General features: G+C 36.3%; 2 protein-coding genes and 1 non-coding gene across 3 annotated transcripts; 1 reads left to right on the top strand and 2 right to left on the bottom strand.

Annotated features, from left to right (window-relative positions):
* Positions 1–3856: 3856 nt before the first annotated feature.
* On the top strand, positions 3857–5051 carry LOC115999591 (transcription factor TCP2-like). The gene has a single exon (XM_031239435.1). It carries the CDS (start codon positions 4053–4055, stop codon positions 4878–4880), a length of 828 nt encoding a protein of 275 aa, XP_031095295.1. The 5' UTR covers positions 3857–4052; the 3' UTR covers positions 4881–5051.
* Positions 5052–11124: 6073 nt separating this feature from the next.
* Positions 11125–11198, bottom strand: TRNAI-UAU. The gene has a single exon. It is a non-coding gene; the product is annotated as a tRNA-Ile (tRNA).
* A 2044-nt stretch (positions 11199–13242) lies between these two features.
* On the bottom strand, positions 13243–18277 carry LOC116015480 (sodium/calcium exchanger NCL-like). The gene is made up of 9 exons (XM_031255560.1): positions 17822–18277; positions 17088–17294; positions 16743–16924; positions 16476–16621; positions 15489–15738; positions 14789–14940; positions 14389–14653; positions 13879–14184; positions 13243–13677 (listed from the first exon to the last, which is right to left on the bottom strand). Exons 1-9 carry the CDS (start codon positions 18255–18257, stop codon positions 13429–13431), a joined length of 2193 nt encoding a protein of 730 aa, XP_031111420.1. The 5' UTR covers positions 18258–18277; the 3' UTR covers positions 13243–13428.
* Between the last annotated feature and the right edge of the window lie 122 nt (positions 18278–18399).

The raw sequence follows: 18399 nt of genomic DNA, 5'->3' as shown, positions 1-18399 counted from the left end.
GTTATATATATATATATATATATATATATATATATATATATATATATATATATATATATATATATATATATATATAGGCCCTTATTCACATGAGAACGCTAATATATATAGGACTATTAAGACCCATCATAACCATCCATATGAATGTAATAAATGGTTGAAATTAAATGATATTATTCACCATGATCAAGTCAGATTTTAAGATGAAGGATAAATTAGTCCATTACTAATTTTCTGTGTACTGAAATTAAGGAAAGGAAATATTTAAATGGACGTGCATAGCAATTGTAAATATAGTAGTAAATGAAATGCAATGGAATTAACATCAGAAAAAGGCGCATGGTTTTTACAAGGCAGCGTTGGAGCAGTTTATTGAATTAAAACATGGAGTTCATTGATTTGGTTGAAGAACACACTGCAATTGATGAAGATGGCAACGTGATGTCTGTAGAATACATAGACTCGGCAACAAACGAGGGTAGTTAAGAAACTTCAAACCTTATTAAATGTTATTTAAATGAATAATTTGGTGAATACCGGGAAATAATGGCGGGTGTGTGAATATGGACTGAGTATTGTGTGCCAATAGTGTACGGGTGTGTGCCACGAGTGAGTTATTTGAAACGGCCAAAAAAACTGCTCCAAAAGCGCATGTTTTGTGGATTAATATTGGAGAAGAATAGTAAGAACGTAGCATAATTGTTTTTTATGAATATCTGAGTAATGTAGATTTATGGACTTGGGTGTGTGCATATGAGCTGAGTTTTGTGCAGTGTGCCCATAGTGTCTGTGGTGTGTGCCACGGGGGAGTTATTTGTAACGGTAATAAACTGCTCTAGAATGATATGTTTTGTTGGGGTAATATTGGAGGGAAATAGTATTTGCATAGGACAATTTTTGTTATGAATGTTGGAGTAATGGAGATTTATGGACTTGGGAGTGTGCATATGGGCTGAGTATTGTGTGCCAGTAATGACTGTGGTGTGTGCCACGCGTGAGAATATATTACCGGCAAAACAATGGTGGAAAATGTTGTATTGTTGTTATAATATTGGAAAAGAATAGTAATAATATAGCATAACTTTTTGTATGAATATTGGAGTAATTGAGAGTTATGGACTTGGGTGTTTTGTGCAACTAATTAAAATAACACTTAAATCTGTCCTTTAATTTTATTAGATCAATGGCTAATACGAGTACTATGAATCCACTACAATCTACTAGTCTTCACCTGAATACAATTATATATATATATATATATATGGGGATAATGCATTAATTCAAGTGTATTTGCTCTAATATAAGTGTTGTAGGTAGTGGTTTTTGCTCTAATATACGCCATTAAGACTGCCATCAAGTGCACCGGCAATTTGGGTTTGAGCATTGCTAATTTTCTTTGGTCAAATTTTACTTAGTGGATTTGAATATTATCTAAAAGTAGAATCATCGAGTTCGACTTATGTCAACACCGCTTTGATTGAGTCCGTTTCACACGAGATTTTTTTAATGCAATTTATTTCTCTCGTGTGGTTTGTAAGTTATTCCACAAGAACGTGATTTATGGTTGGGTTTCCTTTGTCACCTAAAAAATAGAGTATTATATAATATTTTGATGTTAAAGTTTTTTCTTTTATGTTAAAAAAATTGTTCCTTTCAAAGTAGAAAATATAATTTTCCTTCAAATTTCATTAGTAAAAAAATAGACAAAACAATGTGTTCAAATTGAAAAGTAAAAAATTTCTAAAGCTCGATATGTCCATCAAGAAGCAAATACATTTCTATGATGATGGGATGACTTCAAAGATTGGTGATTTGTTACTAGAATCGCATGTGTTTTATAAAATAAAGTCACTTCTGCAGCTGATTATTTTATAGGTGTAACTTAACCGCTCTTTTGTCATATAAAAATGTCAAAAATAGCCCCAAAGAAACTTAGCGTGGTGGTTCATCGCCTGACTTGATGATACAATTTCAGTCGGTAGTGTTGGATTCAAATTTCATTGAAAATATAAGTGAGAAAAGGTTCAGAATGAAAATTATATTTTGATCGATGGACTGATTGCACTAACTAGACTATAGAATAATATCCATGGCAAGAGCGTGTGTTTTAAAAATGCGGTCAAAATGGTGAAAAAGGATGGAGGGCCATGCACATGCCCGCATGCAACTTCCCTTGTTCCTCGAGCGTAGGAGGGACCCAACCAGAGGGATATTTTTATCTCCTATTGCAGCAGCAGCAGCATATTCTTTATCCACACCTCAATCTTATGGATCATGGAATCTTAATTGGTTCGCAGGAATAAAATTTTTAGGGTTTCCATTCTTTAAATTTGAAAAAAAAAAGAAAAAAAAAACTAAAGGTTTTTGATATCTCGATTCTCAGTTACATAGTTGGTCATTTTTTGCTCACCCCTTATTTTCATGTAATCTAGCTAAATTTCACTCCTAGCTCAAATAATATTTTTTTCGGCTAACTAAAATACTAAATACACCATCAGGAAATCGCAAAATGTATCCCATCGACCTATAAATTTTCTCCGATAGAAAGTCGAATCTTACAATCGCCCATTAATTAAACAAAACTATTGACTCTCTTTGAATTAATCAACAGATTTGGTTATATCCTTTGAAAGCATATCTTTACCCAGGCAAACCATCATACACCTCACCACCCCATGCCAGGCCAGTCTTTGCAGCATTTACTATTACTTATATATCCCACATCTAAACTGGGATTCTGTATCAAACTTTTGTCCAAATCCTGGCTGTTCTGCTTTCTTACACCAATCTTTAAAGAAGTTGAAAAAGCAATAATGGTGGGCAGTACTTAATTGAGGATAAAAAAAACCCTAATTTAAAAACAGATGTCACATAAAGTGAAATTGTGAATCCCAAAGTATATAGTGAAATGAGTTTTTTTCCTGTTCTTGCTGGTACCCCAACAGCAAAAGAGGGAATGAATGCTTTTGAACATCCCTGCCTAGCTTAATTACTTGGACCAGATCCATGTGGAATCTGCAACTCTTTGATTTTCGTAAAAGTCCGCAATTACCAACGTAGATGTAAATTTTAGGTAAAGCTCAGCTTGTAAATTAATCGGTAAAGGGTTATAATAACTTAAATTAGTATATTTTTCATCCATAGCTATTTTGTTGTCATGCTCAATTAATTAAATAAAAATTTATTACTTATAAATATTATCATTTTACTTCTAGCGTAGTTACAAGTAGAGAGTATATATAGATCTACACCCATAGGTTGAAAGGATTGCACTCATTTTGCAAGTAACCGTTTCTTTATTACGTACTTTTAAGTGTATATATAAGAGATGTAACATTATTCTAGAAAATTTCATATTACTTTGGAATGAAATTTTTAAAAATGTGTCTAAAATAATCGAACTAGGAACCATTCCTCAGAGTCTAACATTGTTTAAAAAGATCAGGCTCACATTCTCTGAACCAAATAAAGATATATAGTGTTGCAAACTTGCAATGCTTACATACAGTATCGGGAGTTATGTTGTGCGATACAACATGAACTAAACCCTCCCTTGAGTTTCCGTGTTACTACTCATATAATCAAATTAACATTCTGATATTTTATTTGGTACCAGAGATATGAATCTAGCGAATCTTTAATTAGACGTTGTAAAAAGAGAAATTACTAATGAAAACTGGGCCTGACTGAATAGATAAAATTTTATTCCCCTTATTAGTTCATTTTCAAGATTGGTTCCATCCCCATGTTTTGTGGCTTCACTATATATACACACACATGACACACCAATAAGCTATAGCCTATAATAGACATGAATATAAATATAACATATAGTAGTTGTAGTGTACAAATGCAACTAAACTAGGATACCAAAATAAAAGCCAGCTGCACTTCATTCTATTCTCATAGCTAGTAGTTTTCCATTCCCTTTAACTTTCTCTTCTTTATTTTCAGAAATGTTTCTGCAAAAAGTTTCCTCAGCAATGCTTTTGCCTTTGCAGCTCTGAAAGAAGTTACAGGAAAAAAAAAAAAAAAAAGTGAGAGAGAGAGATATGGATCCTGTGCTTCATGAGGGGGAAGATGATTCAGAAGAAGAGGAAGAACAATGCAGGAGGAGAAAAGGGGCAATAATGGCGGATGGATTCGAGAAAGAAACGCAGAGAGTGAAGGCGAAGAAGAGAGGGAAAGGAGGGGAAGTGATGATGAATGTGAACGGCGGAGGCCGGATTGTACGCGCCACCGGCCGGAAAGATCGTCACAGCAAGGTTTGCACGGCGCGTGGAACTCGGGACCGCCGTGTGCGGCTGTCGCCGAACACCGCAATCCAGTTTTACGATGTTCAGGACCGGCTCGGATATGACCGGCCCAGTAAGGCCATTGATTGGTTAATGAAAGAGGCGAAAGCTGAGATTGAAGCTCTCAATAACGCTTCAACTGCGATTAACCAAACAGGCCTTAAAGAAGAAGAAGGGGATATTCTTGTTCAGAACTGCTCAAATAATCCAAGTTTCTCATCAATTTTCCCCATGGAAAGTAACAATTTGCACCCAAATTGTGTGTCTTTCCCAGACGCCTCTTCGTCGTCATCGTCCATCTTTTTCTTTGATGATCAGAGGCTAATCAATTGGAATGTTTGCCCAGAAAATGGCAAAGTAGCAGAAGAGGGCTCTTTCACTCCAGCCCAAAATCAAGTGTTTTCTCAGAGGGAACCCCTTCAGTCCAGCTTTTTTCCTCAAACTACTTTCTCTTACGCCGCCGCCATGGGAGGAGGATTTGGCGACAATAATGAGCTCTCCGGGATGTCCACGGCGGCGGCGGAGGAGCACCACCACCTCACTTCCGGCAGACCAACCACCTCCCTTCTGGATTATCATCACTAGAACCAATATTTCTGATCTGATCTCCTCCATTCCATTTTCTCTCAATCTATAATATATGTTTCATTTCAATTGTCAAAGTTTTCCAATCTAGCTCCGATCAAGAATTAATCAAGAAAACCCTTGATCATATAATAGTGTTTTCCTGCAAGTTCCAACTAACACTGTACTATGGTCTTCAATTTTCTGCTTTAATTTTATCAGTCCAATTCTCTTTTGACAAAGTTCAAATTTATTTACCATATTATTATCATTTATGAAAAAGGAAGAAACTGAGTCCTGTAAATTAAATCCAGATCAAGTGCCCGGACCAGATATGTTTGGACCGGTCGGATAGTCATCGTCTATACTATCGTCCCCACTTTTAGAAAGTGGGCAACTATAGCCGGATTTGATATGCGGCCTTCACCAACACAAGACAGTCAGGCTACGGGCTATGAGGTAGTCTGTATTACCATCTCTACTTTTAGCGAGTAGGCAGCTAAGACCAAAATTGAGCTGCCTTTAACAATCATACCACAAGTTAGGTTGGGCGGGCTAGAATACTGAAAATATATATCAGTAATTACAGTCGTACACCCCTCTTTTAGTAAGCGGGTAACTATCACCGGATAGAAACATGCACATGAGAGAGCAAAGAATATAATTGAAAACCCATATTTCAAATGAAATTTGAGGTGTTAGTTGGAAGTTTGAGAATTGAAGAAATGAAGAAGATTTTGCATTATGTGAGATCTAGCTAGGTTATTAGGTGTGCAGAAAGTGTCATTGTTAATTGGTATAGTGCAGGTAGGTTGCTGTCAAGCTAGCTAGCAATCAATTTTAAAGGGGATATATGAAATTAAAGAACATGAACATTGAATGTTAGTTTTGGCTATCTTGGGGCCATGGAGGATATTGATTTCAGCCATTACAGTGATAGTTTCTTTAGGGTACTAGTGTACTACTACAACACTTCTCTATGTATATATGCAGCACTTACTAATTCATGGTTGCTTGTCAGCTCTAATAAATTGGTGAGTGAATTGAAGCAATTCAATAGCATTCAAAGCCACAACTGCCCTATCTGATATGTGAATTCTTAGGCATGTACTGTATGTATGTACTGCTATTCTTTTAACTCAACCACAAAATTAAACAGCGGGAAATTGACTGAAACGGGAAGATTGTGTGTGGGTGTGTCCCGAACAAAAATAAGAAGATTTTGATATCTAGACCGAATTAGTTTGGAAAATGCGTTTGAGTCAAAATAGTGTGTCAGAAATGCGTTATATTTTTCTCATGCTAGTTAATTCTTCCCACATCTGTCAATTTTCCCAAAAGACCTCATTGTATGTGAGTAATCTTCTTTCTTTTTTTTTTTTTAACAGAAACCACAAACTTCATTAAACCTTAGTAGCGTTCGTACAAATTAAACCAAACCCGACAAACAACAAAGAATAAAATAAAAAAACTCACACAGCTCACTATTTTTCATACAAAGAGATTTCTTGGCTATAACATGAGCCGGCATATTAAACTCACGATAAACAAAAACAAAAGAAACTGACTCGAGCTGTTGCATGAGGGAACAAAACTCATTAATCAAACCACCATAGGGAGTATAATTACCACCTTGCTGCACCGCCTTTGTGACAACTTGAGCATCATTGCCAACTCCTTCTCTTTATCCAGCTAAGAGCCTCCCGAACACCCACAGCTTCCGCCTCACGCACAGTAAACAGGCCATCAACACTCCGCATAGCTACTCAGCTATAACCCCAAATGTTACTCTACTCAGCTAAGCCTCAATCTTCATTGCCAACCTGCTGTCAATCTCCCATGGTACCCAAGAAATGAGTGGCATTAATGGGCTTAATTGGTTTGTAGCTTTTGGTTGTAAACATAGTTTGGAAAAAAGATTATTTGTTTAATTTTTGTTTTAACGGTTTACAAGTACAGCTCTTCAACTTATACATTGATGAATTAAATTTTACACTTTGCGATTATAATCGTAACTACTTTTTAGTTGGGGGTGGTGGGGGTGTGATATTGGGTGATAAGGGGGGATGGGAGTTGGGATTGTCATGTCTAGAATTGTAAATGGCTCCATGCAGCAATGATGGTGATTGAAAAGCCACTTTAGATTCATGTGTAGTTAATTTATTGATTATTAAAGGTGGATTTCCAACATGGGAAAATCATAACTGCACCTGTCAATCTTACTTTCATGTTTCAACCTACAAAGAGCTGGCATTAACAGTAAGACCCCATCTGATTGGTTGGCAAGTTGGCAACTAAATAAGGTACCATTTGGATTCATATTTCATAGATTGCCAATTCTTTCTTGGGATTCCATAGTACTTTATTATTATTATTATTTTTTTTTTGAATACTACTAACTCTATTAGAATGCAGTATCTGTTCATAATTACTTTCTCAACCACTGAGATTCGAACCCACCACTTCCCATATAAAGGGAAGGGTTTGATGCCACTGAACTACAAGGTCGTTGGCAATACTTTATTATTATTATTTTTTGGTTGAGAATAGCACTAGGTAAATCATGTTCTGAAATAGCTGTCATTAATTGTAAATTACATAGAAAATATTTGATAAATCGCACTAGAAAACTCATTTGTGTTTAGCTCAACCAGAAGAGTGTTAGTTAACAAGAATTAGACTCTTATACCTAAATACAAGAATTTATATCATATTCTATTTACTCGGTCACCTATTTATTTAGAGGGATTATGTCATGTCTGTGACTATTCTTAGTCCACCTCTGCATCTCACCATTCACCTCAATCACCCCTAGCTAAGCTATAACCTACTCCAATGCAATGCCAATCCCTCCTTAATATAATCTTCTATCTCTAATAGATATTAGAGTGTTTGTTTGGTTACATCTTGGCTAGCTTTCCATCCTCATCTTCTTAAACCCTAAATCTAAACCAAACAACCCTTATTTACCTGTTCGGTCTAGATAGGTTCGTTACATGCTATTTGCACTATTTTTCTTTATAAATTAATTTTATACTATTTCATGTGACTTGTAACAAATGACACAATTCGTTATATTTAAACTTGCAACAATTGATAAGTAATATGCTAATGGAAATGCAAGATTGTAGGATTGACTCTTAAATTGATCAATTTTATTATCATAAAAAAAAGCATATCATATATGTGGTACACAATTTAATGTTAACATTAGCTTACATTCTTCTTCTTCTTCTTTTCTTTTCTTTTTTTCTCTTTTTTTTTTCCTCTTTTATCTTTTATTGGGGAAATAAAGGCAGGGAGGGCATTGACATGATTTCCAATTACTTTCAAGTGTTTGACTGATTTGAAAGGTTACCTTTTATTTTATATACAAGTGTTAAAGTTAACATTGTGTACGTTGAATGACGAAACCACAACGACAGTGTTGTAGGACTAGGTTAAAAGCTAGTTTCTACCTTTGATAACTTTAGAATTTTTTTTTAAAGGTAAACGTAGCTATTCCATTAATTCATAACATAAAACGTTTATATCAGTAATCAATGAAATGGTAAACCATTCCTTACAGTCAGACATAGAAACAACTTTTCTAACTATGCTATAGAAAACTTGAATCGCAGACTGTTCAATAACTATGAAGCTATGTTCCTTTAGGGACCTTAATGCTTCATCAAAGATCTGGGTCTTCGTCATCATTCTTTTTTACTCGCCCAGGATAAGATCAACACTTGTCGAAACCAAGTTAAACGATTTATGCTAATGAAAATGAAAAGCTCGTGAAAGTAACGAGAGGAAAAATTGTGAATTAAACTTTAGAATTTATTAGTTCTAACTTCTAAGTAGAATATAATTTACATTCTTAAAATATATTACAATTGTTTCCATTTATACCTTCTTTTATAAATTATTTACGTACAAAAATTAATATGCAAGAATTTAAAAATTGTGAGACCAAATGTGAAAATTAAGGAATGAGGGTTAAATAGGCCATTCAACTATATACCAAACTGCAATTAAGCCATTGAACTCAAAAAGAAATTACAATTGGATCCATATATGAACAATGCATATTCATGCAATTACACCTAAACAAGTAAACAAACACCTAAAAAAATTATTTTTAAATAAAGGAACAAACACATCAGTGGTAAACAAGTCATTTTAGATGTAATTGCATGACTTTGTGTTGTTCAGGGACCTAATTATAATTTTTCTGAGTTCAGTGGCCTAATTACAATTTGAAGTATAGTTGGATCGTCTATTTGACCCTTATTCTCTTTTTAAAAATTCATATCATCTATTAAAAATTTTGTTAACTAGTTATAAAGGATTAACAATCATGTTTTTAAAAGAGCTTTTCTTTTATGTTTTTCCATAAACTCCATACTGCATGAGCTTGTAATATTTAGGGTGTTTGGTTCGCTCATGGGAATCAGAATCGAAATGAGAATCAAATACTTGGCACTGGCAAGTTAACTACATGAGCTAATTAGCTCGTAATACTTAATTTAGGCACTTTAAATGGTACAATATTTTTTTTTGAGTTATACTGAACTTTCTCAACCTACTGAAGCACAAAGAGTCAACAGATGCCTCCACTGAGGCTCGAACCCACTCCCTTCCACATGGGAGTGTACACCGGATGCCGCTTGACCACAAGGCCTTTGGCTGGTACAATATTTAATATTAAAAAAATTGTGCAAATAACTTTTTTTTATCATAACGTATAAATCCTAATCCCTTCTTACTAATGTAACAATAGATAAAGATCAATGTTAGATGACAAATATTTAATTTATACATAAATGAATAAGATAGAGTTGTTAACCCTCTCTAGATTTTTATTATTATTTTTTTAAATTTTTGGCAGCAAATTAAAGTAATGAAATCTTTCCAAGAGCTCTAAGTGAAAGTGCATAACAGTACATAAAATGTATTAATTAATTAAGCACCTAATTAAGAAGTGTGCCATAAATGACATGCAAATGCAGTGTACTTTGCCAGTTAGAGATGGTGCATGTAGACCATACCATCTATGATCTATCCCTGTTGGTAGATCCACATTCAAATTCTGACCAAACAATTAGGCTTAGGTAAATGCTAAGAATTTAGAGTAATTCTACATAAACTCCCGAATCATATTCTCAATATTTACTCCAAATGACATGGCATGTCTTGATTGCTTAATTTAGTAGGGGTCATGATGTTTATCCATTCCTTTTTTCCTTCCTCCAATCAATTTGAACACAATTGGGAATAAAAGTTAGGAGTATGATTTTGGGAGTACATGAAGTATTTTTGAAGACTTTATATGCACACTAAAAATCACTACTTATTACACGCATGGATAACTCTATTGGTTCGTGGGTACGTGACAAATTATGGACAAGAACGCAAGATCAAACTCAGACAATTGCAGAGACCATTGAGTCATTGTGACTTATGATTTATGATTTATAAGTAATCTAAATACAAACCATACAATTACCTGCAAGGTTTTATTTGGTCATATGAGTAAAATGAAATTGAAATCCTCTCACAAGGAATCCTCTCACAATAGCTAATGGAGCCTCCTATTTATACTAGTAAGACGGGAGCTATGATATGATGTCTCTTAGCTGAGTGCTTAGGTCGGTCATGTCAAGTGAAAATTGTAGAGGTAGTGATGAATGATGAAGTAGGACAAATGTGACTTTCTAACTGATGACTCCCGGTCTTTGTGCCCAGAAAGAGAAAGCAAATTCACGGTATCCAAATTATTAGGACTATAGAGTTGACCTATAACCCCATCACGGAATAATTGTGCCCTTGAATAATGTAATTGCAATCCAGTGATGATCTGTGAAGATCCAACCCCAAGCCAGGCCAGTTTCCTTTGCCATGTTGATGGTTGAATTGAAGTGTAACAAAAAGCTCTTAGTGACATTATTTCATTATCTGAACTTGAAAGAACTAAAATGAGAATTGCTGACAAGAAAATGCATATATAGGTGTCCATGGTCTGCAGGCTTTCAGTTTGCTTTGCCAATGACTTCATGACATGTTCTTTTAGCACATCATAGGGAAATAAGGCATTTGAGCCTACACCAGCTCCTTGTATTGGCTAAGTGCCCTAATCTTATTTCACTTTAGGACACCCAGCCTTTTCCCTTAACTGTATGCAGAAGGATTTTTCACCTATCGTAGGTCACCTGGACCCCTCTAAAATACACAGGGAACTAGCTTGATGTCCATTAAAAAGGTAAATAACATCAATAACATTCATTGGTCCCGGCGGGGCTCGAACCCGCGACCTTCGGCTCATAAGACCAACGCTCTAACCAACTGAGCTACGGGACCTTTGTTTTAAAAGTTGGATATAATGTTATTAGTTTGTATTCTTATATTCTACTTTGTGTCAAACTCGTTCACAGTGTAGCTATCTTTTAAACCATAGTAAACAATTCAAAACTTATTGTTGACTTAATAATTACAATATTACAAGTTTAATTTCAGTGGAAGCGAGTTACTAGCCACGGGTAAGTTATGTACAATCTGAACTAGTTGTTGTCCTTTGTCGATTAGAGTTACAATACGAGGGGAGTAATGACTACATGTTTCCCTCGTCATCCAAATAAAAACAGTTAAAAACCATTGAATGCCAAATAACAAGCCAACTTCAAGTCTTCAACAAATGAGACAACATCTTCCCTGTGAAATTGTGAGACACAACGTGAATGCACACAGTCTAGAGTGTGTGCACTTAACTCAACATGAATGCACACAATTTAGTGTGTGCATTCACGTTGTCTCACAATCTCATGGGAAGATGTTGTCTCATATGAAGTCAACCCGGTATATAGGTGTTGGATCATATGAGAACAAATTCTTAGGAGAAAACTAAGAACCAATCTCAACCTTACATCTAAAAAAATTGAACGCACTAGATCAGATTTTAAAAAAAAATGCGGTGGCATGCATTTTCATAATTATATTATCAGCAATTTTACTATGCAAACTTGAACACTAAAATCTGCAATGTTTAGACTTTTTCAAATTTGCACATTTAGTATTAAAAGATTGTAATTGCAAATATGCGAAAGTGCATTGCACTTAGGGTTTTGATTTTAGAGTTTATGATTGAGTTTTTAATTTTATTTGATTTAAAAGTTCACTTTTTACTACTTAGGGTTTAGCATTTACGGTTTAGATTTAAAATTTATTTTTTAATTGATTTTATCATTGTTGCAGAAATCCCGCCTAGGCGCCGATTAATCCCTGCCTAGGCGCTAAGCGCTGGTCGACCGCCTAGCATATCACATTAAATGGTGGTCTAGGCGGCTGGCCGGCTAGGCGACCGCTTAAGCACCGCCTAGGCCGCTTAGGCATTGACCGTCTAGGCGTCGACTAGACCGACTAGGCACCGACTTGGCCTTCTAGTCAGTCAATTAACTATTGTTCTTTTTTTTAATGTGTTATTTCACTCAAAACAACATCGCTTTGAGCGAAATAATCCTAAATTGTACAAACTTAAGATATTTTTTAGGTTAATATTTAATATTTTAGTATTTACTATTAAAGTATTATATAATTTATAATTATTAGTCTTTAAAAAAATAAAAATACTTAAACAAATTTTTTAAAAATAAAAAATAAAATAAAAAAATGCATTGGCGCCTAGACGCCGATTAATCCCCGGCTAGGCGTCTTAGGCGCTAGGCGCTCCCCGAGCGCCTAGGGAGCGCCTAATGATTTTTTCAACCATGGATTTTATAAAATTTACCAGATTTGCATATTTAGTTGTTAAAAATTGCATATTTAAGTGTTAAAGTGTGTATAGTGAAATTGATAATAATTACGTGTTAGTTTGTGTGCATTTGTGGGTTTGTGTGCAGTTTGTGTAGAGGGTGTGTTCAGTTGTAAGGTTGTATCTGTGCACATGTATGATTGTATGTATGTGATTTCGGAATTTAAGATGATCTGTTATGGAGTTAAAAAGTTTACAATTATTTTAAGTTTCTATCTCTCTTTGTTGTTTTAGTTGTTTTTACCTCTAGTGTTGGTGGGTAATTTAGTTGTTATCATTTTGGGTTTAAAATAGCTATTATCGGTTGTAAAAATAAATATTAGGTTGTAGTCAATTTTTAGTGCAATAATTATCCTATCAAGTTTTAAAAAAAAAATAAATTATTTTATTCATCATGGTATTTATAAGACTTTTCGGATTGTAATTTCGCAAGAAATGCTTGTTTTTAATTTCTCCACATTATTCTATGGGTGTGTGCAATTGTAGAGCTCTGTATGTGCATATGCGTTTTCTGGTGGTGTGCATCTCTTTTGGGCCTAGCGCCCGGGAAAATAATACTACCATTTTTCTACCCTCGTTCTATTCTTCTACACCCGATTTATGTAGATCTTATCCCAACAAAACCATCAATATGTATATACATAAAACAGTGAACTACACTAGGCATGACTATCCAGCTTCTTTACATCAACACTTCTTCAAGGAAACATTAAAACTAACAAGTCAAGTCTTATTGCTGGGATACACTTAGTACCTTCACTGCAAAATTTCATTCAATTCATACTAGTCCCAGCCTAACACATACTCAAGAACATAGAAGAGCAGCACAGAAAACGGGTACAGGAAGAACGCGAGCAAGCAAGTCCATAGCGGGTAAGTTGTCCGAAACAATGCCAGAAAACCAACAATGGCACACACCACAAGCACTGTCAGCACCTCAGCCGAGTAGTCCCAACTCAAGTCCTTTGCGAACACTATTGCCAACAACGTCGTCATCCCCATCAGGTTGTTCATCACCACTCCCCCGTATATCTGCACCATTCAATTCGTTTCACTATTCACTCACAACTCGATTAACTGTTAGGATCAATTGCTTACCAATACACCAAACGCTATATATAAGGCATAGAGCTAGGCAGAGTGCTGGACTTGGCCCTTCAGTGGCCTCTGCCAGGCCAACAAAATCTAATCTCAAAGTTTCAAGAAATTAAACACAAAGACAGACTGACTGACCTCAGAAAATGTCAAAGAAGCTGTCTTGGAACTCTTCTGACTAATAGGGAAGATGGCCGAGATTGCCATTCTCGAGTTGAGGGCGAGCGGGACTACCACGAAGGGGATGAGGAACGAAGGAATTCCCATGGCGTCGGAGAGCTGCTGGATACTAATCCCCAATGGCTTTGCACACATGGTCAGGATAGCCAAACCAAACACAACTTGAAGCACTGATTTGTTGAATGCCCATGTTAGTATCTTGTAGTGTATCTGCTCATTTGGCTCCACTTCATACACCAATTTGTCAATTTCTCCCCACTTCATCTGCAAATCCAACAACTCACTATAAAATCCTCGAAAACATATAATAAGCGCTTAACTATATATACTTGCTTAGCAGTCAATGCCACGATCTGATGGCAGAATGCTGAACTCGGCTCTCTAAGCCGCAGCCAAACATATTGGCTTTAACAACTCGAACTTCTAAACGAGGTTGTTCGAGTTCTAGAGCTTGACAATACAACACACCTTATCAAATTCATCAATGGCCTTTCTCTTGTCACTGCATTTGGAGACACGAATCGCCTCATCAAGCCATCGAGTGATCCCATGAACGAACTCGTGCTGATCAATCATGTTGTTTCCATCTCTGTCGAACTCTCTCATCACTTTCTTCACTGAATCGTCGCAGTCCAGCTGCACTACTTCTCCGAATTTTACTGTCATGATTAGCTTCTGCAGCTCGGCTCGGGTGATGTAGTTGTTCCCATCACAATCATATTCGCGGAAGAGTCTGTATGTAAGTCCAGAAAGGTAAGAAACAAGAAAACAGACAGGTAAGGTAGATGATTATTGTTGCAAATTAAAGATCATATATAGAATGTTGGTGAAAAACATCATATATAGGGACTTGAATTGAAGAAAGTACTGTTGAATGCGTTCGATGTTGGGGCTCCCATCATCTCTGAGCAGATGTTCAGCTTCAAGAGCATGGCCTTGAACATGTTTCAAGATTCTTGCCATCAGATGCTCAATCTGTGCAATTTCCTCTCTTTGCCTCTTTGTCACTTGTTCCACCACCTGCTCCCACAATGTTCTAAATCAATATACAGTAACATAAAGATTTGATCGAGAAAATGGTCAAATAGGCTCATACTAGCCTCTGAACTTTTAAAAGTTACAATTAAAATCATCATGTCATTTTCCTGTATTAAAGTTCAAAAATTGACTATTGACCTGTAATAACCAGTCACTATGAGTTTTGATAAGACTCCGACTAACTCCAACAATGCTCAAGTGATTAGATCTGGAGATTGGCGACTGACGAACAGTCACTGGTTGCCTTTGAAAAAGGCGACCTACATTGGTCGCCTTGGTGACTAGCTAGTGGCTTTATCCACTGGAGAAGGCGACTTGTTGGTCGCCTTCAAAGGCAACTAGCAACCATTCGTCGCTAGAGCTAGCCGGAACCTTAATGACCCACTGTTACAAGTCATTAACCAATTTTTAGATTTGATGTACAAAAACAAGTTGATGAATTTAGTTGCAATTTTTAAAAGTTCAATAACCTAATTGACTTTTCGATCCCTAAAAATTTATATATGTTTGATAAGGAAATGGTTGATTGCCTGGCGCAAATGCCTTGTGGTGGTTGTGTTTGCTAACAACTTGGCTTCCTCTATCCATTTCACGCAACCTTGAATGAACTCTGCCTCGTCGATTTCTTCATCCTTGTTTTCATCAAATGATGCCAATATTTTGGAAAGAGCATAGCTTCTATCCACCTCAACCACTCCACACTGCATACTATGCACCAAATTCTCGAGTTCAGTAAGTGTAAGCGACTTGCTGGCATCTTTATCTGTTTCAGAGAACAATCTGTCAAGAAACCCAAAGTTAGAACACTGAATCAACACCAGAACCGCAATGCACTTTCTGCGGAATCACGGTTAAGCGGAGGCCTCAAGTCCAACATTTGGTGGCTAAGGGGATTGTTGGACGGAGACCAGTGAAAGGCAAGTCCAACATTCTGCCTCTCGAAAACGTGGCAGTATATAAGGAAATAAAGTTGTGCATGGCAGACTGGCAGGTGTTGGGAGTAGAAATTGTTCATACAAGAGTGTGTAATTGCCTAGAGATTGGGACCTACTCCACTTGCAACATTCTTCCGAGAGGCGTAGCTCGAAAAAAGATGTGGACAGAAGGTGTTTGATAAGATGACTCAAATAGTAGGGTGTTACGATGGTAGGGTTCTACCGGAAAAAGACCCTAGTAGGACAAAAACAACTATGGACAAAATAGGACATTTTTAAAATGTGTACAAGAATGGGAAAAACTACTTTCCCAAATGCGTTTGTTGTCAGATTTTTAAAATGTCCTATTTTTGTCCACAGTTGATGTTTTTGTCTTATTAGGGTCTTTTTCCCGGGTTCTACTACTTGATAGTCCAAGTCCGGCAATTAATGGCTAGGTGAATTGTTGGACGAAGGCCAGTGAAAGGTCAAGTCCAACATGCTGTCTCTAAAAATGTGATTGTACATAAGAAAATAAAATTGCGTTTTCGCTACGAACTATATTTTTTAACGTAGTAATAAACACTTGATCTTAACAATCACCTTTTGATGAGATGAACGTCGGGTTGGCCTTCCTCATTGATCAGCTTCCCTCCTGCGTGCCTCTGCACATGATTCAGGAACCCAGCCAACAAGTTTTCATACTTTGAATACTCCAAACTTCTCTCCTGAATCCATGGATTCATAGCCTTCAAAGAATCAACAAAAACAGAAAAGCCAATAAGCTCACAAGCAACCAAGCTGAAGTGAAACTTCAATTCTTTTACACATTCAGTCTGCCAATGACAATAAGTTTGAAATTCAGCTAACCTGATACACAAAGTACGACAGCAACAAAACGATTGATACCACGAGCGCAATGGAGACCATGATTTGCCTTTCGAACAGCGAGCTGAAGCTACTTACTAGCTGCACCAGAATAAATGGAATAGTAGACAGAAGCATGATTCCAGCAGTGTAAGTAGTCTTCTTGTCTATTGTAATACCAGTATCTGCAAAGACAGACAGACATTATATTGCTCTGATACCAAATTGAAGCATGTGTTCCATCCCAACTAAAAGTCTAAGCTGATAGTCGGACTGCACATTTATGTTTATATATTATATGCTCAACATTATCTGATACAACACAAAGGTGAAGTAAAAGAAGCCAACCCCTTAAGATGTGCAGACATTTCAGAGATGAAGGCTCTGCATTTTGTGAAGCAGAAGAAGATGGTTGTTTAGACATAGTTGTCTTGCCAGCAATTACACATATTCCCCACATCAATGTGAGATTGAAGACCGTCGCTCCAACGCTAGTGCTAAGTCCAGACGAGACCTGCTCCTGCGCTTTCGTTTTGCTGGTGAACACCCCAGATGCTGCAACAAAAATGTATGAATGCAGGTTAGCCATGATGTTTGAACTGCTCAAAATTAATGTTTTTGATAGCATGTGATAGATGTAAGTAAACATTAGTTCAAGAATGGAATATTTTCCTAGTATCCTAGGAAGCTAAGTTAGTTTGAGGACAGTGTACACTCATCTATCCACTTAATAAGAAGTTTGAAAGATTACGGCCCTCTATGGTAAAATAGTTAGTTTATTGTCAATTTTGGCTTATTTGACCACTATTAAACGTTTGACTTGATTAAAAAATCAATATAAGCCTTTGGTTAATAAGTTTTTTGTAACTCCAAAATGCTAAAATTCAAAAAGCAACTTTTTCAATTAGTTTTTTGATAAAAGAAATTATAGCAAACAGCTATCAACTAACAGCTAATTTACCAAACGCTTTTTTACAATTAGCTAATGTTATCAATTAGTTATACTATCTAACCTAATTAACTAATGGCCATTTACGAAACAGGGCCGATGTAAGAAGACAATATAATAATGACTGACTCACCAATGACCATGACAATTCTTGGCAAGGTTTTGAGGATGTTGAAAACACTGGCACCAAAAATGCCAGTGCCAAGGATGTTGAAGATTGTATTGCTTCCCTCTGTCACCAGCTTCTCTCCTAAAACCAGCAGCAACTGGTACACAGCTATCAAGAAAATGTAGCCTCCAATGTTTTCTGCACATGGGAAGAAGCCATACACGTGAACACATTTGGGTGAAGGTGGGACACTCACACTCAGACTCAGATATGCTGCAGACTGGTTCTTCACATTATCAACTCCATCAGATAATACCAAATGATGATCATCGGATGAAATTAGCCTTAGAACTCGAGCTTCAACCTGCAGGCCAACTATGAGGATGAAGATGAAGATGAAGATGATCAAGTGTAAAGAAAGAGTTGCCATAATTGATCCAGGAAAAAGCACTATATACATATATATGCTGCTGCTGCTACTAGTAGACTAGACTCACAATCAAGCTTAGCTTAGCTTGCTTTTTATAGTCGTCTATAATAGCATAGGGAAATATTCAGCTTTACCTACGAGTTAAATTGTCTTAATGGTAACAGTTACCTTA

This window comes from Ipomoea triloba, chromosome 1 (assembly GCF_003576645.1).
Source record: "Ipomoea triloba cultivar NCNSP0323 chromosome 1, ASM357664v1".
Classification (NCBI taxonomy): domain Eukaryota; kingdom Viridiplantae; phylum Streptophyta; class Magnoliopsida; order Solanales; family Convolvulaceae; genus Ipomoea; species Ipomoea triloba.
The sequence above is the reverse complement of the archived record's forward strand: the minus strand, read 5'-3'. Positions and strand labels throughout refer to the sequence as shown.